Genomic DNA, 27909 nt, shown 5'->3' with positions numbered 1-27909 from the left:
ATATTTTAACGAAGAGAAATTATGTTATTGCTATCTAAAATAAGAATTACATATGTACGGCGGTTGATTAAATGTAAACTTAACCCCTCCCCCTGTGCTCGTCATCAGTTTTAGCTGGACAAGCCACCGGCCGAGTGGTACAGAGTAGACCCAATTGATAAAAAGGGGGCTGAACCTCCAGACAAAATTAGCCAATCAGCACCACATCCGTCAATGGGCTAACTGACTCTAAAGTGGAGCTCTTTTTCCCACTTATTAACTTGTGTTTACTGTCTGGGTTGGTCGGCAGCAGCAGCAGAGAAGTTCCGTCTCCTCTCCCCCAGGAGGCAACATGAAGCTACTGGATGAGCGCATCTGGTCGCTGTTCAGACGTCACTTGCAGCAAACTCTCACCTACTGGAGTGTGTTCTTCAGCTTCGGTCTATGCATCGCCTTTCTGGGGCCCACCATCCTGGACCTGCGGTGTCAGACCCAGTCCACCTTGCAGCAGATCACCTGGGTCTTCTTCTCGCAGCAGTTCTTTCTGCTCGTGGGCAGCAGCGTGGGCGGACTTTTCAAAAAAACGTAAGAGAGATATATTTCTAATGTTTTAGTGGTAGACTGTAAGTTTGATCATAGGGTAAATGTACAATTGTACAGTTTTAGATATACTTTAATTAAAAATATCACCTTAGAATTTTGTAAAACATTATGTTTTTAATGTAGTATTCTTATGCTATTTTAGTATGCAGAAAGTTCTGCTCTGTTTTTTTTTAAAATGTGTTCAGAACAGTCAGAAGAAAAAAGGGACCCGTCCATAATAACTTTATGGCATTCTGCCAAAAACAACCTCAACATGTTATTTTAATGCAATAAAATGTAAAGAAGATATAAATCAGTAAAAATGTTGAATAAATGAGAAAGTTTGAAGATTTAAAGAGGTTTTGTAAGAATTCAAGAACAGTTTTACGTCCCCTCTCCGACTGTGGACAGTTGGACTGAATTAATTTGACTTTCAAATCTGCAGCATTCAAATAACACCTGCTTGTCTCAGTGCAATGTCTGAAATGAGCAGAAGTGTGTGTGTACACTGAAAAAAGATGTTTGTTGAGGAAATCTCCTGCTCGAAAGGAAAAATTGAAAATAGGCAAAAAATAAAGAATGTGTTGTATTTTAATGGGACGGATGGTTCCTCCAAAGACGTGGACACCGGCAACCTCACAGTTCAGTAGATGGACACAAAGATGTTTTATGCCTTGTGACTCTTGCAGAAGCTGTTTTAAATGAAGCTTAATAAATTAAATACAGTAAAGTACTTATTAACTTCTGACCTTACAAACTGTTTTATGATGTGTGTCAAGCAGGAAAAGCACATAAAAAAGAATCTTTCAACATAAAATGGCTTAAGCAGACTGGATAGCAACGCAGCACTGACAGGATTATTCTGGGTTCTGAAAAAGCATTTCTCTGTGGAACTGCATGTTCTCCCTGTGCAAGCCTGGGTTTCTAGCCTGTATTCAGATTTTCCACACTTTAAAAGTTAGGTTAATTGGAGATTCTACATTGCAAACATATTCACTGAAACGTTTCATATTCTTCACATTATAACCACAAACTTTAATGTAGTTGAGTGTGGATTTCATGTTAGATACCAACACATAGTAGGCTATAATTGTGATGGAACAGAAAATTATTGATGGTTTTTAACATTTTTTTGCAAATTAATATCTGAAAAGTGTGGTCTGCCTATGAATTCAGTCCCCTGCACTCCATTAAGTAAAATCAAGTGGAGGGATTCCCTAATTAGTGTATACATGGTCAACCTGTGTGAAATTATATCTCAAAATAAATTCAGCTGCTCTGTGAAGGTGTTAGAGGTTTTTTAGAGAACATTAGTCAACAAACAGCATCATGAAGACTTATGCCTGGTCCACATGGCAGAATTTGTCTGCTGACTTTTGACCCAATTTTCCCCTTCCAACATGCCCCGATCATCATGATGGCTTTTAAGATAATCTTATGATGTTTCCTGCCCTGTGTGGTGTGTTAAGAGTGATCTAGTCTGCTCCATCAAGACTGCTCCAACCTCAAATCGGGGATATTCAACATGTTGTCTCAGCCCGATATCCTACCGTTTGGGGTGTTCCCTGAGGACAAACGAGCACACGGCCTGTATCGTACAGCCAATCAGAAAGCGAGGTGACGGGAACATGGAGGGGAATTACTGTGAACTTATGTTTGATCTCGAGTGGGTTTGCAAGATTTCCCGTCTGAAATTTGAATGAGTGAAATTTGTTTGTGTGTGTAGTGTTGTGCTTGCTGTGTGGCTGGACACCCCACACTGTGGGACCAAACCTCTTATATCTAAGATTTTTTATTGTCGTGTGTGGGGTCTCTCAGGTTTTGAAAATCAACCGACCATTTTAAAATCTTGCCGCGTGAACCAGGCATTAGGAACACAGCAGACAGATCAGGAAAGGATTCATCGCAGAAGTAAGCAGGAAGCTCATGGTAATCTGAGGAACTGCAGAGATCCACAGCTCAGAATCAGGACAATCACAGTCATGCTCTACACAATTGTGACCTTTATTGAAAAGTAGCAAGAAGAAAGTAAACACATGAAAGAAGTTGCTCTGGTCAAATGATTCCAAATTTGAACTTGTTGACCTCCAGTCTAAAAAGTATATGCTAGGAAAATGAACATTACACATCAACCTGAACACACCATCGCCATGGTGACACATGGTGGTGGCCACATGATGCTGTGTGGTGTAAGCTGCCTTTTGCTAACTGACTGCTGGAGATAGGATCGACCATCCCTAACCCTGTTGTGGGTGATGGATGAATGGATTGCTACAAAACATCATTGCTTGGGAGAGGACTTATTTGTTGTTCTTCTTGACTCCTAGATATTCTCTTTAGACTGAGCGCTGAGCTCTCGCTGACAAAGTTAAGCAAACCTAAAATGTTAATATCAGGAGCATAGAAAGCTATGTCAGCAGATATTAACAGTTTACAATTTCACAAAAAGTCATTGTTATGTTCGGTGCTGTTTCTTTTAGCCAAACAACACCAGTGTTTCTATGTGGAGTTACCTGGTTTGAGTCACCCGGTTTTGCACCCATGAAATGAATTCTGCATGTTTGAATTGCTTTTCTATTTCAGCTTTTTGACAAATAAAACAATAAGGGAAAATAACTCATTGAACCACTATCTAGTGCCTTCTAATGGGCAGTTGTTAATCTGGTTATTTTTCCACCGGCTTGATGTGAATCTCACTAATGTGGAATAACATTTATCAGCAACAGGTTGAAGAGGAAAAGGGAACATTGGCAGGAATTACTGAGTTCACAAGGTAAAGATTAAATAGAAGAAGCAGGGAGGCTAAAAGGCTGTGATAAGCCGACTAGGTAAATACAAGTTAGTGGAACATTAAGGTAACTTTACTTAAAAAGTCCAAGGCTGTCCTTTTAAACTGGCAGCACAATCTGTCCTGTTTTTCCCAGTAGGAAAACTGAAACCCCAGATGAAAAGTTGGGGATTTATTGTGGAATTTGCATGTGCTAATCCATGAGAGGTCTGAAAGAGTTTTAGGTTCAGAGCTGGGTCTGAATAAGGTGAATTAAAGTTAACTATCGCAAACACTGAGGCTGGTTGGTGGAGCAGCTGGAGGAATATTGTTGACCAGGCAGCTATGTGGTGGAGTTTTTAGGAATGGCTGATGGAGTGGAGATGGTTGAGGGGGACTGTCTGGGTGAGTGAGACTAGCAGCAACTGTCCAGAAGAAAGACAAATTTCAGAGTCACCTCCACAGTTTGATGTGGAGGTGACTCTGACACAGCTCACTAATTAGTGGCATGAGGATCAGGTGAGTGTAGTCGGCTCTGTCCATGATGAGATCCCCAGCAGAGAAATAACAGGTAAGATGAGAAAGGTGGAAGATAATAAACATCCCAGGAAGACCAGTTTTGAAGTGTCTTCAGTTTTATTCTCAGTAAATTGACTCTAAATAATGTAGCATACACTGAACTAAGGTGAAAAGTGTAATTATTTACCTTTCACCTCTCCTGCTATAAGTTCAAATAGAGTTCTATCCTTATTAGAAAATTAATTGAATAATTTCCAACCTAGGGCGCAGTTGATAGCACTGTTGCCTTGCAGCAAGAAGGTTCTGTGTTCGATTCCCGGCCGGGGGTCTTTCTGAATGGAGTTTGCATGTTCACCCCGTGCATTCCTGGGTTCTCACCAGGTACTCCAGCTTTCTCCCACAGTCCAAAGACATGCCTGTTAGGTTAATTGGTCTCTAAATTGCCCTTAGGTGTATTCTCTGTACACCTCAGACTTCCAGTACAAGACAGACTCCTGTCATCTGCAGAAATACTCGGATGATTCTGCAGTCGTTGGGTGGATCAGAGATGGACAAGAAGCTGAGTACAGGAAGGTGGTGGACCTCTTTGTAGCATGGTGTGGAAACAATCATCTCATTTTGAACGTGACTAAAACAAAGGAGATGATTGTAGATTTTAAGAGAAACAGGAATAAGTCAAAAACTATTTCTATCATGGGAGAAGAAGTGGAGGTGGTGGAGGAGTATAAATACCTCGGTGTTCACCTGGACAACCGACTAGAGTGGAGATGCAACTGTGAAGCCATCTACAAGAAGGGACAGAGCAGACTGTACTTCTTGAGGAAGCTTAGGTCCTTTGGTGTTTGCAGCAAGATGCTGCATATCTTCTATAAGTCTGTTGTGGAGAGTGTGATCTCTTCTACCATCATCTGCTGGGGAAGCAGCATCCGAGCCAGGGACTTAAAAAAGCTCAACAAACTGATAAAGAAGGCTGGCTCTGTTCTGGGGACTCCTCTGGAACCTCTGGAGATCATTGGGGAAAGACGGATTCTTCATAAAATGAAGAACATCATGGAGAACCCTGAGCATCCTCTTCATGAGACTGTCCTACAACAACAGAGTGTCTTCAGTCAGAGGCTTCTTCAGATCTGCTGTAAGATGGAGCGCTACAGGAGATCCTTCCTGCCCACAGCCATCAGCATCTACAACGGCTCTTTGAGGAAACCTTCATAATATGAGCTATAACAACATTTAATTTCCCTTTGGGATTAATAAAGTATTTTTGAATTGAATTGAATTGAACTGAATTGAATGAGTGTGTGCATGGTTGTATGTGTGTTGCCCTGTGATGGACTGGCGACCTGTCCAGGGTGTACCCCGCCTCTCACCCATAGACTGCTGGAAATAGGCACCAGCTCCCCCATGACCCACTATGGAATAAGCTGTAGAAAATGACTGACTGACTGAAAATGTCCAACCTATAATTTTTCCCCCTACTGGAAGATTAGAATTGAGATGTTCTGTCTGTAATCACGTGCACCATTAATGGAAGGCAAAGCATACAAAACAAATGTGTAAGCAATAGTAATAATTTTATCGTTAGCTACTAATCACATATAAATGGATGGCGCATGGTAAACACTATAGCTTATAAAGGCACATGAAGCTGACACTGGTATAATAATGGTGCATGATGTTCCATCCAAAGTCATAGCTGCTGAGTTTCAGGTCACATAAATGAACTGGAATGGCTTATGATGTCAGAATCCCATGGTGGAAAGTTTTTCCTTATCAGCCCTAACCTTAAATCTAATGCAGCTGCTGCTTTTTTTAAAATAGTGGTAGCTCTCTAGTAAATAACAGATACAAATACAGTTCACAGCCATTGTGAGTGAACATATGTTTAAAGCTTGACTGCTTAAAATGCAGAGAAAGATGATGTCATCCTTTGTGTCTTGCCTGGCCAGGCCACTAAACACAGTAATAGTAAAATTCTACTGGAACACAGTTAAACTGGTCGTTACGTCATTCCCAGTTCTCAGGTAAAAGGAACGCAGGGTGTTTTGTTTCTTAGCATTTCAATCTGCAGTGTGGCGTTTTGTATCCTTAATCAGTTACACCCATGACCCATTCTGAGATTGTTCCTAAAATAAAATAGGCAGAAAAATGTGGCATTAGTGGTGGGGAACCACTCATTTAAACTGGAAGAAACTTCCAACAGAACCAGGCCATCTGCAGCAGCCATAGAAAGGCTGAAAGACAGAAGGCAGAAAAAGAAATGCATACAAAGATAGAAGCACTGCTCTAGGAGTGCTTTCTACTGACAAGAAAAGGGGACATAGCAGTCATGGCAACAATAGCTCAGTTAGTCGCTTCATCTAGGACAAAAATCACAGTTAAATTAAAAAAACTGAAAGCATTGACCACATAAGGATTGAAAACAAAGAGGTTACCTTGTGCCTCTTTTCCATGAGCTCTACTTATGCTGGTTCCATCCACTCAACCTGTTTTGTGACCGATTCCATTACTGGCATTTCCAGCCCGGTACTGGCTTTCTTGGCCCTTGCTCATCAGCCGATCCCATTGGGGCGGAGTAAGGCCGAAATGTGACGTGCACAGACTGCTGTTCACTGATTGGCCATGAGAGGGTCAGCTGTATGTCAGCGACATGAGAAAATGTTCACCGAGATAGTGGATTTTTCAGTTTACAAAGTTTTTGAGTTTACAAAAAACGGAAGTACGACTACAAAAATATTAAACACCACCATGGCCGGAGTGGGTGAAACTGAAAGACATGGCAGGGGTTCAAAATCATGCATGCGATTGGTGGTCTGGACTCCACAACCTCACTTTTTTAAGAGGACATGATGTCAAAGGTGAGTGGAAATACAGGTCCTTCTCAAAATATTAGCATATTGTGATAAAGTTCATTATTTTCCATAATGTCATGATGAAAATTTAACATTCATATATTTTAGATTCATTGCACACTAACTGAAATATTTCAGGTCTTTTATTGTCTTAATACAGATGATTTTGGCATACAGCTCATGAAAACCCAAAATTCCTATCTCACAAAATTAGCATATCATTAAAAGGGTCTCTAAACGAGCTATGAACCTAATCATCTGAATCAACGAGTTAACTCTAAACACCTGCAAAAGATTCCTGAGGCCTTTAAAACTCCCAGCCTGGTTCATCACTCAAAACCCCAATCATGGGTAAGACTGCTGACCTGACTGCTGTCCAGAAGGCCACTATTGACACCCTCAAGCAAGAGGGTAAGACACAGAAAGAAATTTCTGAACGAATAGGCTGTTCCCAGAGTGCTGTATCAAGGCACCTCAGTGGGAAGTCTGTGGGAAGGAAAAAGTGTGGCAGAAAACGCTGCACAACGAGAAGAGGTGACCGGACTCTGAGGAAGATTGTGGAGAAGGGCCGATTCCAGACCTTGGGGGACCTGCGGAAGCAGTGGACTGAGTGTGGAGTAGAAACATCCAGAGCCACCGTGCACAGGTGTGTGCAGGAAATGGGCTACAGGTGCCGCATTCCCCAGACCTGGGCTACAGAGAAGCAGCACTGGACTGTTGCTCAGTGGTCCAAAGTACTTTTTTTAGATGAAAGCAAATTCTGCATGTCATTCGGAAATCAAGGTGCCAGAGTCTGGAGGAAGACTGGGGAGAAGGAAATGCCAAAATGCCAGAAGTCCAGTGTCAAGTACCCACAGTCAGTGATGGTCTGGGGTGCCGTGTCAGCTGCTGGTGTTGGTCCACTGTGTTTTATCAAGGGCAGGGTCAATGCAGCTAGCTATCAGGAGATTTTGGAGCACTTCATGCTTCCATCTGCTGAAAAGCTTTATGGAGATGAAGATTTCATTTTTCAGCACGACCTGGCACCTGCTCACAGTGCCAAAACCACTGGTAAATGGTTTACTGACCATGGTATCACTGTGCTCAATTGGCCTGCCAACTCTCCTGACCTGAACCCCATAGAGAATCTGTGGGATATTGTGAAGAGAATGTTGAGAGACTCAAGACCCAACACTCTGGATGAGCTAAAGGCCGCTATCGAAGCATCCTGGGCCTCCATAAGACCTCAGCAGTGCCACAGGCTGATTGCCTCCATGCCACGCCGCATTGAAGCAGTCATTTCTGCCAAAGGATTCCCGACCAAGTATTGAGTGCATAACTGTACATGATTATTTGAAGGTTGACGTTTTTTGTATTAAAAACACTTTTCTTTTATTGGTCGGATGAAATATGCTAATTTTGTGAGATAGGAATTTTGGGTTTTCATGAGCTGTATGCCAAAATCATCCGTATTAAGACAATAAAATACCTGAAATATTTCAGTTAGTGTGCAATGAATCTAAAATATATGAATGTTAAATTTTCATCATTACATTATGGAAAATAATGAACTTTATCACAATATGCTAATATTTTGAGAAGGACCTGTACAACAGGTTTCATGCTATGTAGAGTGAGGTAGAGCAGAGAGGAGTGAGTGGAAAATAAGCCTTAGTTATTGCCATCAATAGCTCCTGCTGTTTCTTTGTCCAGAAGAGAGACACAGTTAAACACAAAACCACAGGGCCACGTGTGTGGTTCCGCTGAAAGAAAAAACACAAAGCTTATGCAGAACTTTGGCAAAAATACTTCCTACCATGTCAGCCAGTGTGTATTGTTCTTTGTTTTATCCAGCCTGTTGTCCTTCCTGTCAGCCCTCTTCACCTCGACGCTCATCATCTCACTCATATTTGCCATCATACCACTGTGTCACCATGTGATACTGCTGTCCATTGCAATGGGAGTGGCTGGAAAAGCCATGGGTGTCATAGACACCATTGGGAACCTGCAGCTGGTGAAGCTCTACCAGAAGGACTCAGCCATCTTCCTGCAGGTCAGTAAGAAGTAAATGTGCCTGTTTCATTTTTTCTGGTGCCTTATTCTGGGGCATAAGCACACTATACAAAGAAAAGATATAAAAACTATATAAAGAAAATAAATATTTTATATAAAATAATGATGAAATATATTTTTTTCTTTGTAATTCTACTATTCAGCCTTAATAAAAAAATTAGCCTACAATAGTGCCATACAAAGTATTCATACCCCTTGAACCTTATAAAATTTTTTAATGTTCTGTCTGCAAACTTGAATGTATTATGATTTTATGCGATAGACCAACTCAAAGTAGTGCATAGATTTAATTTGGAAGAAAACAAAAACATCTTATAAGTCTGGTGTGCATTTGTATTCAGCCACCCTGATTTAATACTTTCTACAACCACCTTTTAAAGCAAAATAGCAGAAAGCTCAGTCACATTGGAAGGAGAGTGCTTATGAACATATTTTTTTAGGTTTTGCCACTGATTCTTAATTGGATGGAGGTCTGGACTTTGACTGGGCCGTTCTAAATTAGTCACTTTCAACTGTTCAGCTGTTTCAGGACCTACCATCACCCTTTATTTAAAACTGGAGCCAAAGTCAAGGAAATTTCATGGTTTTCCTTATATACCGTCACTAATCAGAACAATTAGCAACTTTTCAGTCTTTTTTAACAGTTTAACTGTTTTAGTGTTTTCAAGCCAAATGCATAAAATAAAAACAGAACTGCTGAGAATTTTAGAAACTTAAACCATGTCGCTTCACCTGACTATCCTCTCTCACTCCTCAAGACTGCATTGTGGAAAAAAATCTCTCTTCAGTAGCACTTTTTATCCTGAACCTAAAAAAAACTTAACATTTAGTTAGCGTTCAGATACACAAACCTCTGATTACCTTTAGGGAGGTAAATACTGAAAAATATTGTTCTTGAAAATAACTGCACTCACTTCAACCTTAGGTGTAACACTAACATCATAGACCTGAGAGTGAGAAAAAAGATAAATAGATAGATAGATAGATAGATAGATAGATAGATAGATAGATAGATAGATAGATAGATAGATAGATAGATAGATAGATAGATAGATAGATAGATAGATAGATAGATAGATAGATAGATAGATAGATAGATAGAGAGAGAGAGAGAGAGAGAGAGAGAGAGAGAGAGAGAGAGAGAGAGAGAGAGAGAGAGAGGGAGAGAGAGAGAGAGAGAGAGAGAGAGAGAGAGAGAGAGAGAGAGAGAGAGAGAGATAGATAGATAGATAGATAGATAGATAGATAGATAGATAGAGAGAGAGAGAGAGAGAGAGAGAGAGAGAGAGATAGATAGATAGATAGATAGATAGATAGAACTTCAGTGATCGTTTCTAGTCATTATTAATCTTATTACTGTTGTATAACAGGGCTGTTTTATTGCTTTAAATATCTGCCAAAAACATTTTTTTTTTGAATGTCCAAAATTATATTCGAGATATTTTGAGTACATTGTAAATGGGTGGTAGGAATTATTCCTGTAACCAATGGGTTGCTTGTTAAAACCCCCATTTGTCTCAGTCATTGTTTCCTCTGCCTTGTTTCCTTGTCTTGCCAGCTGATAGTAGTCAGCGGTCCCGGTGGTGCCGATTGTATGGCAGCATGGTGAGTAGATGAAGTTTTTAATAATGAAACTGAAGGTAGACTTACAGGCTTGTAGCACAAGTTCAGGAGGCAAACAGACAACAAACCACTTGGAGAAACTCGGGGAAGACAACTAGGGTTGTTAACATAAGGAACCAGTCGGGGAACAATGAAAACTAGAGAGCATATAAGCTGAGGGAAGTGGATATGGACCAATGAGACAGGGAGGCAGGTAATCAGAGGAAACATGAAACAGGTGTGGACCAGGCCGCAGAGAACTGAGGGAATATGTTACTATGGAAACGGGAGATAGAGAATGCAGAGACTGGAAGAGAGGACTAAACTAAACTAGAGACGACTCTAGGGAAAAGAAACCTAAACATAAACTAACATGAATAGTAATTCTAGGAAGAACTAAACAGGGACATGGGGAAAAGCTAAACTAATGGAAAACTGACCTAAGGAAACCTATATAATATAAATCCTAACATAAAACACAAGGCTAAATCTGGAAGGAACACTAACTAGACAAAGCAGGGACAAGAGGAACTATAGGCGAGGGGAGAAGGAACTACTAAAACTAAGGGGCAGGAGAGAGAACAAAACTATCAGGATGACAGAAGGAATAAACAAACATAACTACTAAACCCAAAGGAATAGAAAGACCTAACTGAGAAAGTAAACAAACACAAAACCCAAAATGGCAGATCCTGACAAATATACTTTATTGATCCTAAGGGAAAATTGCTTATTCATTGACAAGCTACTCCATCCAAGGTGTTAAATATTAATAATACAAATATAACCATAAGTGATAGAAATGTATAATTAATTTAAATATGACTGAAAATAAATAAATAAATAAAATAATAAGCATGTACATTGAAATATGTTAATCTGTAAATAAATCTAAAAATGAGTCCAGAGAAAATTAGATTAAGTTACTCAGAGTTGGGCATTGTAAAGTAAATGGACTGAACTTATATAGCGCTTTTCCAGTCATACAAACCGCTCAAAGCACTTTACACTAGAGCCACATTCACCCAATCGCACTCACTAACGCTCACACATTCATACACCGATACGCAGATCGGTAGGCAACTTGCGGTTAAGTGCCTTGCCCAGGGCACTTCAACCTATGGCAGGAGGAAGCTGGAATTGAACCCACAACCTTCTGATTGTAAGACGACTACTCTTCCTACTGAGCCACAGTCGCCTCCTAGTCTGATGGCTACAGGCAGAAATGATTTCCGCTGGTGAATTTTGGTGTAATGAGTCTCTGGCTGAAGGTGCTCCTGTAGCTGGCCAGCATGTCATGAAGTGGATGAGACTTGTTGTCCAAGATGACCTTCACCTTGGACAAGATCCTTCTCTCTGACACCACAGTCAGTGTGTGAATGTGTGTATGAATGGGTGGATGACTAATTGTAGTGTAAAGTGCTTTCGGGTCTGAATGGTTTCCCCTATCCCCATTATATATATTTTTTCTTATTTCTGAGGGTCTGTGGTTTGCTCGGGTTTGTTTGACTTTGTTCTCTAACAAACGCTGAGGCCTTTATGGAAAGCTGTATTTGGACTCTATTTTTTGTTAAGTGGCTTCTGAAGGCAATTGGTTGCACTGAGTTATATTTAGGGGTGTCAGAGTAAAGGGAGCTGAATACAAATGTGTGCCACACTTTTCAGATATTTATTTCTAAACGTATTGGAACCATTGAAAGTAACATTTTCTTCCTCTTTACATTTATGCACTAATTTGTTTTGGTGTATGGCATAAAATCCCAATAAAATTCATGTTTGTGGTTGTAATATGACAAAATTCTGAAAAGTTCAATTTGTATAAATACTATGTTACATTTTCACTCACAGTCTTTCAAAGATCCACCTTCATGTCTGTCTGTAGGCTTTGCATTTCTTCATAGGCCTGGGGGCTCTGGTCAGCCCCCTCGTGGTTGATCCATTCCTGGCAGAGGACAGCTGTGTCCTTTCAGCCAACTGGACTGCCAACTCTTCCTCCTCGGACCTCGAACACCTCCGTAACACCCTGGCCGGGCACGGGTCTGCACTGCATAATACCTCTCAGTACCCTCTATACACCGAGGGTATAGTCATCACCAGGGTGTCATATGCTTTCTGGATCATGGCTATTATTAATGTGAGTTTATATCAGTAGAACATGTTATATAGTTCCTTAGTTACAACTGTTATGACAAAGTCCGCTCCTATAGCAGGTGCAGCTGGGGTATATGAATGAAAGTATTGATATCTGCATCTAACCGTGAAATTTAGCAGGTCAAATATTTCCACTAACCATATAGCTTTGTGTTTATGAAGAACTTAAATGTCTCTAGGTTTGGTCTTATATTAATATCTGCTATACAATTTGTCAACAAGTTTGGTTACACATGCAATATATCTCACTAACCTGAGTTAAAGGGACAGGTTGGATTTTCATAAATGAATCTTTACACCCCTGTAGGGGTGTAAAGATTAACTGGAATGTATGTACCTGACTTTTGTGAAGTGCCTTGAGACAACATGTGTTGAGAATTGGCGCTATATAAATAAACAGAACTGAACTACAGAGTAGTGATTTAACATGGTGCATATGAGAGTGCTTGATTCATAATGAAATTCATTAAATTGTTCAAAGACAGAAATTAGCCTGCAATTATAAAGCAGAACAGCAACAGGTGGCTTTTTCACATGGAGGACTGAAGTTAAACAGCACAATTCTCTCTGCAGTTCTAGTTTGTACTCTCAGAGTTTACTGAAGCAATGAAAGGCAAAGTGGATTATTACATTAAGCATTTATTATAGCTGTTGTACAGGTGCCTGGTTAGACTAAAAAACAACTCTGAGGATCATAGAATCAAATTATTGAGGATTTGCTAAAGAAATGTTTCTGCTTTTGTTTTAATTGTGTATTATTTACACAGATTTACACAGAGGTAAGTTGTGTTACTGTACATAAAGATGACCTAAATATGACAATAAATGACTTCCAAAAATTGGTGTCCGTCTTCAGAACTGTTCAGAGCTGTGTCTTTGTGTCCATTTTGGACAACAGCCAGATAAAACAGATACTTGCCACATACACAGACTTAGATTTTATATTCTTGTCTGTTTGAACAGGATCTGTTTTATGCAGAAGACAAGAAAGAACAGAATGAAGTCTACTTTTATGAGAGGGAGCTCATAAGTGAAATCAGGTGACAGGAAGCGTTGCTAGTTATTAAGGTAAACAGCTGTCTCTTTGTGTGAGTGCTTGAGTGTTTGTTTTTGTAGCATGATGAGGCCCATTTTCTGAAAATATACCACGTTGTGAGGACTCTCTGCTCCTTGTGGGGACCAAAGTTTGGTCCCCATGAGAAAAATGCTGTTGTTAGGCTAGGGGTTAGGTTTAGGCTATAGGTCAGGCGTACGCCATAGAAATGAATGGTTAATTAATGGAAGTCAATGCATGGTCCTTGTAAAGATAGAAAGAAATAACATTCTTGTGGGTGTGTGTGTGTGTGCACGCTGTGTGTGTATGTACACAGCTCCCTGTGCCAGTAGCAGTCCTCGTACTGATGTTCCATGAGAGACTGGTGTCCTGCTCCAACAGCAGCCCCCCTCTGCTTGAGAAGGAGCCCAACATCAGTTCAAGCCCTGCCAGGGACGATGGTCAAGGTGACATATGTTTGTGATTGTAACCACTCCATTATAAGACACCAGATCTAAGCAACCCTGTCTCTGCAGGACATGGGGGAGTGTTTGACTGCTGCAGACGCAACAATCTCCGAGGTCATCCTGCTACTTTCTTCATCATTCATGCCCTGGGCGGAGCTATCGTTTTCATTACGGATGGAATTATAGTGAGCACATATGAAAATCTATGTTTGAACTGACTTATTTGAACACAGTCTGAGACATGAATGAAGTGAAAATGATGAGAATATAGCCATTTTATGTTGCTGATGTTCTTCAGAGATTAGGAAGTGATGAAGACAAGAATTAAATAAACTGCTTGAGGTCTTCAATGTAAAAGGTCATACTTTGTTGAACCACATTTTGCTGCAATTACATACACAAGTCCCATTGTTCTTTGCAAAATACTATAAGCTCGGTCAGTTTGGATGGATAATGCTTTTGAACATCTATTGTCAAGTCTTACTACAGATCCTCAATTGGATTCGGGTCTGAAGTTTTACTGAATTATTTTAACCCATGAGGATGCTTTGATCTAATTCATTTCATAGTAGCTCTGGCTCTAGGTTTAGGGTTGTTGTTCTGCTAGAAGGAGAACTTCTGACAGGTTTCGTTCTAGAATTGCCCTGGATTTAGCTCCATCTGCCACTGTATGATGCCGCTACCGCCATGTTTAATGGTGAGGAGGGTGTGTTCAGGGTGATATTTATTGTCTAATTATAAATGAAGTGCAGCTTTTTATCCCAAAGAAATATAATAAAGTTTATTGAAATGGGAGAAAGTTCAAGGTGGGTGAAGAATTCTGGAATGCACTGTAACAAATAGAGAAGCCCTGCCTGGCTTCACTAAACCATGTTAACATTCCTTTGGGCATAACATTTTTTGTTTGCAGTCAGGTATCAGGATACCAATTACTCTTTGGAGGCTCTTGTTTTTCTTTGTGTTTCTTTTGTTGTAGGGGTGCTATGCTGGTTTTGTCTACACCTACGCTGTCTCCCCTCCTCTGCTGATGGGCCACAAGACAGCAGGCTGTCTGGACAGTGTATTTTGGGCCTCAGTCACAGCAGGAAGACTATCTTTCATCTTCTTCTCATCCAGATACACAGCACCTATCCTTCTCACCATTAGTCTGGTATGCCCACACATTGAAAGGATGATTTCTGTCTAGAATGAAGGAAAGCAACTTTTGACTTAACACAGCTAAAATGAACTCTGGCAAAGGTCTGGCATGGTACTTAAAATCAAATATTTGAAGTAGGTGGGAATGTAAACACTGGGATTATGTGTCACAGGATACGACATTTGAGCTAAACGGTGATACAGGCTCAGCATCTTGTTGAAAAGTCACCTGTCTCACATTCTGATTCTGTTGTCTTGTCTTACCTGCTGAAAACACGGATAATGGCTGAGGAGATGTAACAGTGACACCTGAAGTTGTTGATTATTTGTTCCAGGATAAAAAGATAAACTAGTTATAGTTACTAGTTACTTCTCCCAAAAAGTAACTAAGTTAGTAACTCAGTTACTACACTATCAAAGTAACTAGTAACTAGGCAAAGTAACTACTCAGTTACCTTTTAGAATATAAAATGAAGTTACAAGTTGCTGACCAGAAAAATCAGGCCTTTTCTGTTTGCACGGTGTAAGATTGTCGGAGCTCGTGGTGGCCGCTGCAGGGCTCAGGTTGTTAGCCACAAGTAATGTGAAAGGGTGAGACGGACATAACTTGCAAATCACATGTACATTTTTGCCTATAACCTCAGCGAACTTATTGCCTATACTTACAACTTTCTAACGCTGTCTTTGAATTTACAAGACTCCCCTCCATCTTTATGTTTCTCTCTTGCTGTTGGTTTACCCTGTCTGTGGTGAAAACCCCCCTACCTGATGCCTTCTCAGCCAATCAGCGTTACATATACCGCTATTTGTCCGTGCCCACTTTTTCTACTCCCCCACTTTCTGCTTTTTCCTTGAAGAGCTTTAATAAACACTAACTGCAGCTGCGGGAAGCAGCAGCATACTGTGCTCTTATTAAACCCTGCTTATTGAGTTGTAGTAATGTGTCACGTTACATTATAAAAAGTAATTAGTTAGATTACTCCGTTATCTAAAAAGTAATGTGGTTACTAACGCCGTTATTTTGTAACACCATTACTCCCAACACTGCTCATCAGTCCTCCCTAGCTCCACCAAGAATGGAGAAAACTTTCAGATTTAGAGTCAAACTGACATGTGTACAGCAGGATTAAAGATGGAATGTTCCTGTCTTTTCCATGTCTCAAATTTTTTATAGTTTTTTATTATTCCAGTGGACCCACCAACTGATCTGATGGATCGATACACCAAGCAGGCTCAACCAAAGTAGAAAGTTGGTAAACATTCCTCCTCGGCGATGTAAAGGGCTCTTTGCCACTCCCCAGACACCCCTGATGGGAGTTGTTGCTGAAAAAGGTGACACAACCAGTTGTTTGAGTTAGGGATGCAATCATCTTTTTACATTGGGCCAGAATTTGAATCAGCTTCATTGGTTAAGTTTGTCTACAGAAGCAAGGAATTTGACTTAAGTTCCACATGCTCTGATAGTAAAGTACAAATATAAATACATTACCTTTAAAGAAGATACAAATGATACATATGTATATCAATAAATATATACATATTTGTGTTCTAGAAAACAGGTTGAATTATGCAAATATGCATGTTATTGTTTCCCAGTTGAGAAGTTAAGTGTTCATCATGTTCATAAGAGGGACATGCTGGAGGAAGAAACTGTCTATGGCTACTTTCACTGCAGGCAAATGCAGCCCATATCAGACTTTTTCATGGCAGTGAGCCCTATTCTGATGTTTTTACCGCCAAAAAAATCTGAATTATGCCACTTCCTTATGTGGAACTAAATTGAATATGTGTCCGATAGTTTTCCGCAGTCAGAACGGTAATGTTGCATTTTCTCTGATTTTCACGTCATTTCACAGCTCCAACTACACATCTACACAGTCCTTCTCTACAGCAGTAGCAGTCCCAGCTCCACAACAGGCCATTGTAAATAATAGTGCTCTCTTTTTTGTACCTTTCTTCATCTTATAATGTTGTCATTATATTACCGGCTCCCATTGCTCAACAACTTAATAATAACACAGAGACACCGACATCCACTATTACTTCCGTAAACTGTGTGCTGCTGTGTGACGTCTACATTCTACATCTACGTATGTGCGTCGATTCGGGATTGTGAACCATTCAGACTGGAGTGTGATGACAGTCACATTTAATTAGTAGTTTGAATGACCATGCAAAAACAATTGGATTACAGCAAAAATCAGAATTGAGCTTTAGGACCTGCAGTGTGAACGTAGTCCAAGTGTTGGCAGGTTTTTGCCAACATTTCACTGTATCGCCTGCCTGAAGGTAAATATTTGAAGAGAGTGTGGTTGGGGGCGGTGGGGGAGGTTCTTTTTGAACGTTTATCATCATCCCCACAGTCTTGAGCGGGTCAAGTTTCAGGTGGTTCTCATTCCACCAGTCGACCAGCTGATGCACCTCCTGTTTAAACGCAGACTTTATCGTGGATCAGACCAATGACAGTGCCATTTCAACTCAGTTTAAAAATACTTCATTTAACCCAAAGGGAAATTAAGTGCTGTTGTAACTCATATTAAAAGGTTTGTTTCTTGAAGATAGTGATGGCTGTGGGCAGGAAGGATTTTGTGCAGTGGTCTGTATTACAGATAATCTGAAGAAGCCTCTTGCTGAAGACACTTTACTGATGAATTATAGTCTAGTGAAGAGAATGCCCAGAATTCAGAGAAAAATCTTTATACACTAATCTCTGCAGAGTAGTCCTCAAAATAGAACCAACCTTGTTTATCAGCTTGTTCAGCTATTTTAAGTCACTGGTTCTGATACTGCTACCCCAACAGATTATGACAGAAAAGATTGCACTCTCAAAACAGATTTACAGAAGACCTGCAGCAGCTTGCAGCAAACACTGAAAGACCAAAACATTCTTGAGTACAGTCTGATCTGTTTCTCCTTGCATTAAAGTCTAGTCTAGTTCAGTCTGTTGTTTAGGTGAACATCAAGATATCCATACTCCTCTGCCACCCTCACCTTTTAGTGGTCCACAAACCTCAGGAGAGAAATCCACTGATGTGCAGTCATTTGTATAAAGGGAGAAGAACAGCATAGAAGATGCCGCCAAGCCTCACCTACTGCTGCCGGTCAATCGGGAAGCTTACATTACAATACATTGTAAGATGGAGGATGTGTGGGTTGATGGTAATGAAAGACAAGCAATAGAATCCTGATGTAGATCTCTGGACAGTCATGGTGGTGCAGGATGTAGTGTAGTCCCATGCTGACTGCATCTTCCGCTGACATGTTTTCCTGCTAGGCTAACTGCAGGGTCCAGCATGAAGCTTGTAATATTCTTAAGGTGATTCAGCACCAGTTGCTCAAAATATTTTATGATCACCTGTCACATGGTTGCCTCAGAGATAAAATAAAACATCAACAAAAACATTTTTTATCTTATTGCCTGAATTCTTTTACAATAGTATAAAAAATAATTAATTGTGTTTCTGTTTTTAATTATGTGTGGAGAATATGCATCAACAGGCATCTTGGCTGCCTTAGGCCTCTTTCAAAGAGCTGTTCAAAGAACTGATGAGTGTGATTTTCTCTGTCTGCTTGTCAGGCAGGTGTCATTCTGGTTCAGTGCCTGCTGTTGATCTTCTACACCAGCCATGTGTTTCTTTTCATCGGCACTTCTGTACTCGGACTGTCTGTCAGCAGCGTGTTCCCTTCCATACTGGCTTTTACTGAGGACATTTTGGATTACAAAGGTGAGATGCCACTCTAAAGCTACTCGTTTAACATTTTATCATATCTGTTATTTCTGTTTTCTATGCCAACGTGTTTATTATTTGTGTGCCAAAGGTTGTGCCACAACTGTCCTCGTGACAAGTGCCAGCACAGGAGAGATGGCACTGCAGCTGCTTGTTGGATCAGTAAGAATGACTCTATCTCATTGAATAATGATTCTAATCACATGACACACTTCCAGTCAACTGAGCATTTTACAACATTATTCTGGCAGAGCTACTTCTGTCTAATGGTAAAAAACCATTTGTTTGCTTTACATGGATGTCCGAAGCCTCCCCTTTCAGCTACACTCCAAATAAAATAGATTTTATGTGATAGTTCCAAACTAATCCATAGTTGTGAAGTAGAAGGAAAATCATCTATGGTTTTTAAAAATTGTTATGTATAAATATTAAAAGTGTGCCGTGCATTTATAATCAGCACCCCAGACTCACTACTTTGCAGAACCAGTTTATTCTGCAATTACAGCTGTAAATGTTTCAGAGTATGTCTCTACTAGCTTTGCACATCTACACACTCGAATGTTTACCAATTCTTATGTGTAAGACAGCTCAGGCTCACTCAGATTGGATGAAGAGGGTCTATGAACATTAATTTTCAAGTCTCGCCACAGTTGGATTTAGGTCTGAACTTTGACTGGACCATTCCAACTCATAACACTATATGTTTTGATCTAAACCATCCCATTGTTGCTCTGGCTTTATGTTTTGGATCGTTTTCCTGCTGGGAGGTGAAACTCCACCCAGTTCTCAAGTCTTTTGTCAACTTTACCAGGTTTTCTTCAATAATATGTCTGTATTTACCTTCCTTCCCATTTGAACTGCTTCCCTGTCCCTGCTGAAGAAAAACATCTCCACAGCATGATGCTGCCACCACAGTAAAGCACTGTCCTAAGGTTTTAATTGTGGTCTCATCTGACCAGAGCTCTTTCTTGCTGCATATTTGCTGTTCCTTATCTAAACTCCTTCAAGGCTTGTTGCAACCAGAACAAAACTTCATATGTTTTTTTCTTCTTATTTATCTATAAAGACCTGGTTTGTAAAGTGCACAACTTATGCTGTCGTGTCAACAGACTCTCTCGCCTGAGGAGTGGATCTCTGCAGCTCCTCCAAAGTTTGGCTGGATTACTGCACTGCTCTTGATGCCCAGCCTGTCAGTTTAGGTAGAAAGGGATGTATCAGAATGTTTGCTGTTGTTCAGCACTCCTTTCAATGGTGGACTGAACTGTGCTCCATCAGATCTTCAAATCTTGAGAAACTCCCTGAGCTGTTTTTGTTTCTTGGTCTTCATGATGCTGTTTGTTCAATAATGTTCTCTAACATCCTGTAAGATCATCACAGAACAGCTGGATTTATACTGACATTAAATTAAACACAGGTGGACTTCAGTTACGGATTAAGTGGTAATTGTTTCCACAGGTTTGTATTTAGGGGTTACAGAGTAAATGGTGTGGGAAACAAATACAGGCCACATAAAATTGTATTGCTAAAAAATTGTTTTAATTTAATAAAAACTATTTCCTATTGTCCAAAGACATGCCTGTTAGGTTAATTGGTAACTCTAAATTGCCCTTAGGTGTATGAATGAGTGTGTTTGTTTGGTTGTTTGTGTGTTGCCTTGCGATGGACTGGCGACCTGTCCAGGGTGTACCCTGCCTCTCGCCCATGGACTGCTGGAGATAGACACCAGCTCCCCCGTGACCCACTATGGAATAAGCGGTAGAAAATGACTGACTGACTGACTATTTCCTATTGTTTAAATATCAGATTGTTTAAAAATTTAATATCCAAGTGAAAATGTGTGCATTTGACTTAAACCATGGTCTTCAGATTCCCCCAAAAACAATAAAAGAAAATCAGCAGCTAACATTACCCTATGTTGCCATATGGGCTGCACGTACTTTAGAGGGAGTGCTGACCAGATAAGTGTAAATAAAAGAAGCTTCTTAATGACGTAAGTGGGTGTCAACATTGTGTCCAAGGCAGATATGTTAAGAGTTGAAACTCAGGGTGTGTGTTGTTTCCTGCAGGTGATCAACAGTAAAGGCAGCTACTCATTCCTGTTGTGTACTACCATAACGTCCTTCATCGGCTTCTGTCTGTTCCAACTGCTCCTCTACACTCATCGTGTTCACAGAAACCATCAAACAGGTAGATACACACAAAGGAAAAACAATTAGGAAAAACACACCCTTCTTCAATGCGATACAGGCGCTAAGCTTCATGTGTTAAAGCTGCTGTAGTGACATAGAGGTCAATCTAATTAGCATCTGTATTGGCATAAATTTTAAACCGATACAGGGTCCCACCTCCCAATGATGATAAAACACATGATGATTAAATCAATCAGTACAATATCATCAGTATTATCAAAGCCTTTTCTCTTCACTGATCTGCCTTAAAGGTCTGACACTGGGGGCAATCTGGATGTCATTTCACCTGTATTTGTCTTGATTGGTACTATTACTATGACTTTTAAGAAATACAGTAAATATTCTTCCTCTGCTTGGAGAATCACATGCAAACAAATAGAAACTACTAGTTTCATTGTGGTACTGAAAATATCTGGCACAGTCTTGTCAATTTGTTACGCATACTGTATTTTCCGCACTATAAGGCGCACCTAAAAGCCTTACATTTTCTCAAAAATCGGCAGTGCAACTTATGTATGAATTCTTGTTATGCTTACTGCCCATCTCACCAATGCCGTTGAAAACCAAGTGAAGCAAACTTATTCGGAGCTTGCCATCATTGCGGGAGGATTAACCAAAGAACTTCAACTGCTGGATATTGGTGTCTACAGGGCATTCAAAGTTAAATTGCGAGCGGCGTGGGAGCATTGGATGACATAAGGCGAACACACATTTAACAAGACAGGGAGGCAGCGCCGGGGAGTTACGCCACTATCGGCCAATGGATCGTGGATGCCTGGGATGAGGTATCTATCTATCTGCATCTGTGGTCTGAGCTTTCACAAAATCCGTAATCATCGCTGAACAGCCAAGTAACAACAACGAGACTGACTTGAATAGTGACAAGAGAGAACCCGGCATGCTTGATGCCGAAATCGCCCAACTGTTCAAGTCAAGACACTGAAGATGAGGAATTCGATTGATTTGTGGAAGATGAATGATTTAAAATGTGTGTATTTTTCTGTATTTGTTACAACTAAACAACAATGAGTTATTGTGAATGAGTAAATAAATTGAATAAAGTTCAACTTACGTGACGCTTTCGTTTCACTCTACATATATTTATCATGCGCCTTTTAACCCGGGGCGCCTTGTGTATGAAAACAGACCCGTGTGCCTTATAGTCCGAAAAGTACGGTATTCACCAAATGAATTCAACTTTGTTTTATACCTGAAAACTTGCAGAAATGTTTTGTGCAGAACTAAGTGTGTAATTCAGTATTCTGTAGCTTATCTTTAAAAAGCGACAACAAAACAAGGGGGACTCCCAGCTATAACTGAACTCTTTGATTTGGGAACATTAAGGTTTCATATGGAGCTACGGTAAAAAAAAGAAAGATGGACCAAACCAAACCTTTGTCATTGTAGGCATTTTTCAACAGCAATAAGGTAAATATCCTGCTCTGCTCTGCACTTCAATTCAATTCAAAAATACTTTATTCTTCCAAAAGGGAAATGAAATGTTGTTATAGCTCATATTATGAAGGTTTCCTCAAAGAGCCGTTGTAGATGCTGATGGCTGTGGGCAGGAAGGATCTCCTGTAGCGCTCCGTCTTACAGCAGATCTGAAGAAGACTACTATAGTCTCATGAAGAGGATGCTCAGGATTCTCCATAATGTCAATGTTTATGAAGCATCCTTCTTTGCACAATATTCTCCAGAGGTTCCAGAGGAGTCCCCAGAACAGAGCCAGCCTTTTTTATCAGCTTGTTGAGCTTTTTTAAGTCCCTGGTTCTGATGCTGCTTCCCCAGCAGATGATGGAGAAGAGATCAGATTTTCCACAACAGACTTATAGAAGATCTGCAGCATCTTGCTGCAAACACCAAAGGACCTAAGCTTCCTCAAGAAGTACAGTCTGCTCTGTCCCTTCTTGTAGATGGCTTCACAGTTGCATCTCCACTCTAGTCTGTTGTCCAGGTGAACACCGAGGTATTTATACTCCTCCTCCACCTCCACTTCTTCTCCCATGATAGAAATAGTTTTTGACTTATTCCTGTTTCTCTTCAAATCTACAATCATCTCCTTTGTTTTAGTCACGTTTAAAATGAGATGATTGTTTCCACACCATGCCACAAAGCGGTCCATCACCTTCCTGTACTCAGCTTCTTGTCCATCTCTGATCCACCCCACGACTGCAGAATCATCTGAGTATTTCTGCAGATGACAGGAGTCTGTCTTGTACTGGAAGTCTGAGGTGTACAGAGTGAAAAGGAATGGTGAGAGTACAGTCCCCTGTAGTGTATGAAGCAGGTGTATGATGGCATCTTCAACTCCAACTCCATAGCAATAAGCAAACTGAAGGAGGTCCTGATAGTTTACTGGTTGCTTATTCAGGTGGGCCAACCGGAGTCTTTCTAAGACCTTCAAGAACTCACCTGTAAAAACTTCAAGCTGAAAAAGGACATACCTTTAGGTGTTGAATTAAATCATGAAAGAAGGCTGGTGTCAGTACCAGAACACTGTTAGAGAGGAAAAAATAACATATTTTGAAATTGTTGTGTCATCCAACAGACATAATCCTCTTGTATTATTTAACATGACTGACTCTTAACCCTCCTGAGAACCCTTGTTTGGAAGCATTGGCCAAAATAGGTAATAATGTCTTAATGTTTTTTATTGAAAAGGTTGCCGCAGCAGAGCTCTTATTGTATCTCCTGATACCAACCCTTCTGTTTCAGCACCTTATTCTGCTGTTTCTAATCCTTTTGAGTCTGAGTCATTATAAATCACAGTGTGTCTCCTGGTGTGGTCCCTGCTAAACCTAAACTTGCAGTTGTTCAACCTCTTTGTAAGAAAGCTGGTCTAGATCACTCTGTGTTGGCTAATTTAAGTATTTTGTCTACAGTCATTCTTCGATGAAAATGTTGTTCTGGAAATCTTTCAGTCTGGTTTTAAAGCCCGCCATAGTATCGAATCAGCATTATCAAGGGTCATTATTGACATCTTGAGTCCACCACTGCTGATTTGGGAACCCTGACAGTATATTTTAAACCAACTTTCACTAATTTGGGTTTTTAGTTAGAGAGTGGTTTTGAATTGAACAGTCAAATTTGAGCAATCATGCTTTTATCACTTAAGGTGGTCAGCAAAGGTGAAATCTTTCCTGTTCAGGCAACCTTTTGAAACAGTAATCTATGCCTTTATTTTGTCCTTCTTAGATTATTGTAATGGACTTTATATTGGAGTAAGTCTGTCCTTGCTCTCTCTTGTCTGCAGATGGTTCAGAATGTGCTGCACATCTCTTAACTGGTACTCCAAAAACAGAACACATCAGCCCTGTTCTGGCCTCACTCCACTGATTATCTGTGCCTTTTAGAGCTCATTTTTAAATGTTTGAATGACTTTGCCCCACCATACCGCTCTGGTGTCAAGCACAGTCAAAGCAGAAGCAAGTTTTTTTTTATTAGTTTTTTTGTAAGTTAAAAGTTTTAGCCCAAATAAAACCACATCTCTTTCAGTGAAATTAAAAACTAAGCTAGTCAAAGAAACTTATATTTTGTATCCATTAGAGAACTGCAGCAAACAGTGCTGCTTGCAAGCAGCTGTTTGGGAGGGATGCCAGAAAAAGTTAGTTTTCTGTTCTACCATCTCAAGCATTTGGAGTTCTACTGGAATTTTAACTGGAACAGTGTGCTTTGTGCTGTTCAGTTTAAGACTGGGTAAGCACTATAGGCCACTTTGACTTAAAACAAGGTGCGAATTAAGGCTCTTAGAAGGGAGCTGGATCCTATGGCTTTGTTACTTTCACAGAGCTGTTTAAAAGACTGTCGTCAATTTTATGTGGGGAAAAAAAATCACCGACCTCCCTTTTCCATTAAACCACTTCCAGTGCATAGCTGGTTTAAAAGCCCAGTGATAGGAATGATTGGGTCAAATTTGCATGAGACCCATTCAAATATAAAGCATTGCACCAATATATATTCTATTTGTGGAATAAATGATTTTGAATTCATTGAAAGGTTGATTGTAATTTCCTGCGACATGTGTGGACTAGATTTTAATGTCTTATTGCTTCGATTTTTTAATTATGGTTCAAATTTATTTTTTGATTTATAAGATTACTTGGCTAATATTTTTTTTACTATTTCTGTCATCAGAGAGTGCATCTAGATGCTGCTGTGCTTTCTCTGACTCAGACTGGCAGTTTTGTCTTTTTTATTTGCAAGTCAGCATATCCCACGGTCCCTGTTAGACTGCTGCATACTGGGACGCGTTGAAGGCACTGTGGACAATTCAGATGATGTCATGTGATATTTACTTATCAAAAAGCATAGGACAAGCCCTCTGCTGCACACCTTTCCTTGTGCCTGTTCTCTGTCTCACTCAATGTGTTTGCAGAAGAGCAGCTGTGTCAAGCATAGCTAGCAGTCGCTTAAAACCACCACCTTGCATACCTTAATAATCTGGCTAAACGACCTTTTAAAAATACATTCCACTGAAATGATTACCGCTGTTACAGCTTTGGGTTTACCTACCATGCCATGTTGATAACTACTTTCATCCCTTTGATGCAATTTCAAAGATCTACTTCAGCAGTAGCAGTATCAATAAGATAATCTATATACTTGAGACAAACAAATGGGTTTAATAATATGTCGAATTAATGCCTAATTATACTAATTTGCATCGTACCTAAATTATATCTGTTGTACGGGCTGTGTTCAATTAACTATTTGTAATTAGTTTAGTATCTGCTTGACATTTTTTCCCTACTTGTAAATAAATTCAGGCCACAAGGGTTAAAAAAACAGCCAAGATATTTGGTTCTTGTTGGCAAACACTAAAACAAAAGATGGATATCATGAAGTCTTTGAATTATCAGGTCCATTTCAACGGATTTAACCATGTCCAGTCCCGAGAGTGTAATCCTGTTGAAAACTGTGTGGTGAGTGAGAGAGACAAGGACAGAGAGGACCCAGGATCATCTAGGGGGATTTTGCATCTGTCTCTGTGTGTGGTCCAAGCCTTTTGAAATGTTATAAGAAGACAATGTGCTATCTTACTGGAAAAAGAGGGGAACAGAAATGCTTTTTTTTCCCCATAGAACAAATTTACCCAACTAATATGTTGGATTTTTCTCAAGTTTTCAGCGTGAGATTATGCTCCTGCAGTAACAGATGAATTGATTTTTAACACATCTTTAGCAGGAGTGCTACCGCATTTAGCCTCCACTTTATGTAGAACTTCTCTCACTGGTGTGTTTTATGGGGACCTTTGGACTTCATTTGTACGCTTCTATATTTTATGCGTGTAATAATGATTTTTATTGATTCACAAAATGCTCTTAACTGGGCTTTTGTAGAAATTTTTGAAATGTTATAGGTTTTTTCTGTTAGTGAACAACACTTTGCTTTAATTCTAATATTTTTAAAGGTAGTTTGTAAAAAGGCAATGTTTGTCTTTCAGATTCATCTGAATTTATGGACATGAAAGAGCAGCAAAGGCTGGAGGCTCCTGATCTCCAGACGTCTGAATCACACATCAAAGCAAAGGAAGAAGAATCCTCTCAATGTGGAAGCTCATCTTCATCGTGACACTTGGACTGACCATGTGATATTCTTTAGTCTGAGGATCCATATGGGTAGCTCAGTGGATCATTAAACCAGCAGTGACATTAAAGATTGTGTTATTACCAAGCAGCAACTTCTTTGTATAACCACAAGTTAGCAAGGCATGGACCAGTTTGATAACCTCCAATAATTAGATCACAGTTTTACTGTAACATGGTAATGCAAAAATGTTACACCAAAATGTAGAATTTATTATTATAACATTGCTATAATAATATTCTCGATTATTTTTGCTATTTTAATCTTGTTACATATCCTTAAGCAAAAAATAATGAATAAACATTCATTGGTTTTAGTTTTCAGGTAAATATTGAGCAGAACTTTTTGTTCTTCTGCTCTTTATTGTATACAAAAAACAGATATTATCTGGTTATTATATTTGGTTGATAAAGTCCAGATTCTGTGTTTTTAGCCACCAGAAATATGTGAGTTCAACAGAAAAGTGTAGCAGCCCTCTTTCAGCCAGCTGAACAGCAGTGATGGGTTCTCTACGAAGTATACAGTTGGAAAAAAAAACTCTGGTCACTCCTACATGTTCTCTGGCATCTCTTTAAAAGAACTTTAAACCATAAGAAGGTTAGGAGGAAAACCTTTAAGCAGTTTTGAAACGAGAGCCCATATTCACAAAGATTCTCAGAGTCCTCTCAGGTAGCTGCTGAGAGTGACTCTGAATGATGAGACGACAGAAACATCCTATCTTAGTGAGGAGGTGAGGTTGACCTTGTTGCTAGGTGTGACGCTGCCTTCTAAGCTTGGTTGTTAAAGAAAACAAAAAGTCAAACAACAAACAAATGCACTCCTAATAATCAATGGAGGGAAATTAACTCTTAAGAATTTAGACTGAATTAAGAAATGTGTAAATCTCGATGAAACTTATCCAAATAAATTAATTGTCACACAGCATCAAAATGTTTGAATGTACCTTATTTGCAAGCTCATCATTATCTTGATTAGCTCATTGTTCTGTTTACTCACCTTGTTTGTCATCGTTTTGATATCAGCATGCCAGGACGCCTCCGGGTTTGTGGTGTGGGGTTGGTGGAGTGTCCGGTCTTTGGCGCGCAGTGGTGGCTTTCCTCTGCTGCTTCATCCAGCTCTGGCCCCCTCTTTGGATCTTGCTTGGCGCCGGGCAACAGTTGGGTGGATGGGCGCTTATGTGCGTCTTGTGTGCCTTCTCTGAGGTGGCTGGCAGGATGTGCTTGGCCTGGGGTGGTTGGTCGGCCCGGGTGCGGGTACCCAGCTGG

At 40.0% G+C, this 27909-nt stretch overlaps 1 protein-coding gene across 3 annotated transcripts; it reads left to right on the top strand.

The window, feature by feature from the left end:
- The first annotated feature begins 255 nt into the window (after positions 1–255).
- mfsd4aa (major facilitator superfamily domain containing 4Aa) lies at positions 256–27568 on the top strand. 3 transcript variants are annotated; one of them, XM_047348300.1, is made up of 11 exons: positions 280–564; positions 8530–8728; positions 10307–10353; positions 12233–12484; positions 13872–14001; positions 14071–14186; positions 14978–15151; positions 18716–18863; positions 18958–19028; positions 20933–21053; positions 26502–27568. In XM_047348300.1, exons 1-11 carry the CDS (start codon positions 424–426, stop codon positions 26627–26629), a joined length of 1527 nt encoding a protein of 508 aa, XP_047204256.1. In that variant the 5' UTR covers positions 280–423; the 3' UTR covers positions 26630–27568. The 3 variants fall into 3 exon arrangements, with proteins under 3 accessions (XP_047204255.1, XP_047204256.1, XP_047204257.1); XM_047348299.1 differs by lacking the exon at positions 10307–10353 and having other exon boundaries at positions 256–564; XM_047348301.1 differs by lacking the exons at positions 8530–8728; positions 10307–10353.
- The last annotated feature ends 341 nt before the right edge of the window (positions 27569–27909 follow it).

This window comes from Girardinichthys multiradiatus, chromosome 20 (assembly GCF_021462225.1).
Source record: "Girardinichthys multiradiatus isolate DD_20200921_A chromosome 20, DD_fGirMul_XY1, whole genome shotgun sequence".
Lineage (NCBI taxonomy): Eukaryota > Metazoa > Chordata > Actinopteri > Cyprinodontiformes > Goodeidae > Girardinichthys > Girardinichthys multiradiatus.
Note: the sequence above shows the minus strand (reverse complement) of the source record. Positions and strands in the feature narration are given on the sequence as shown.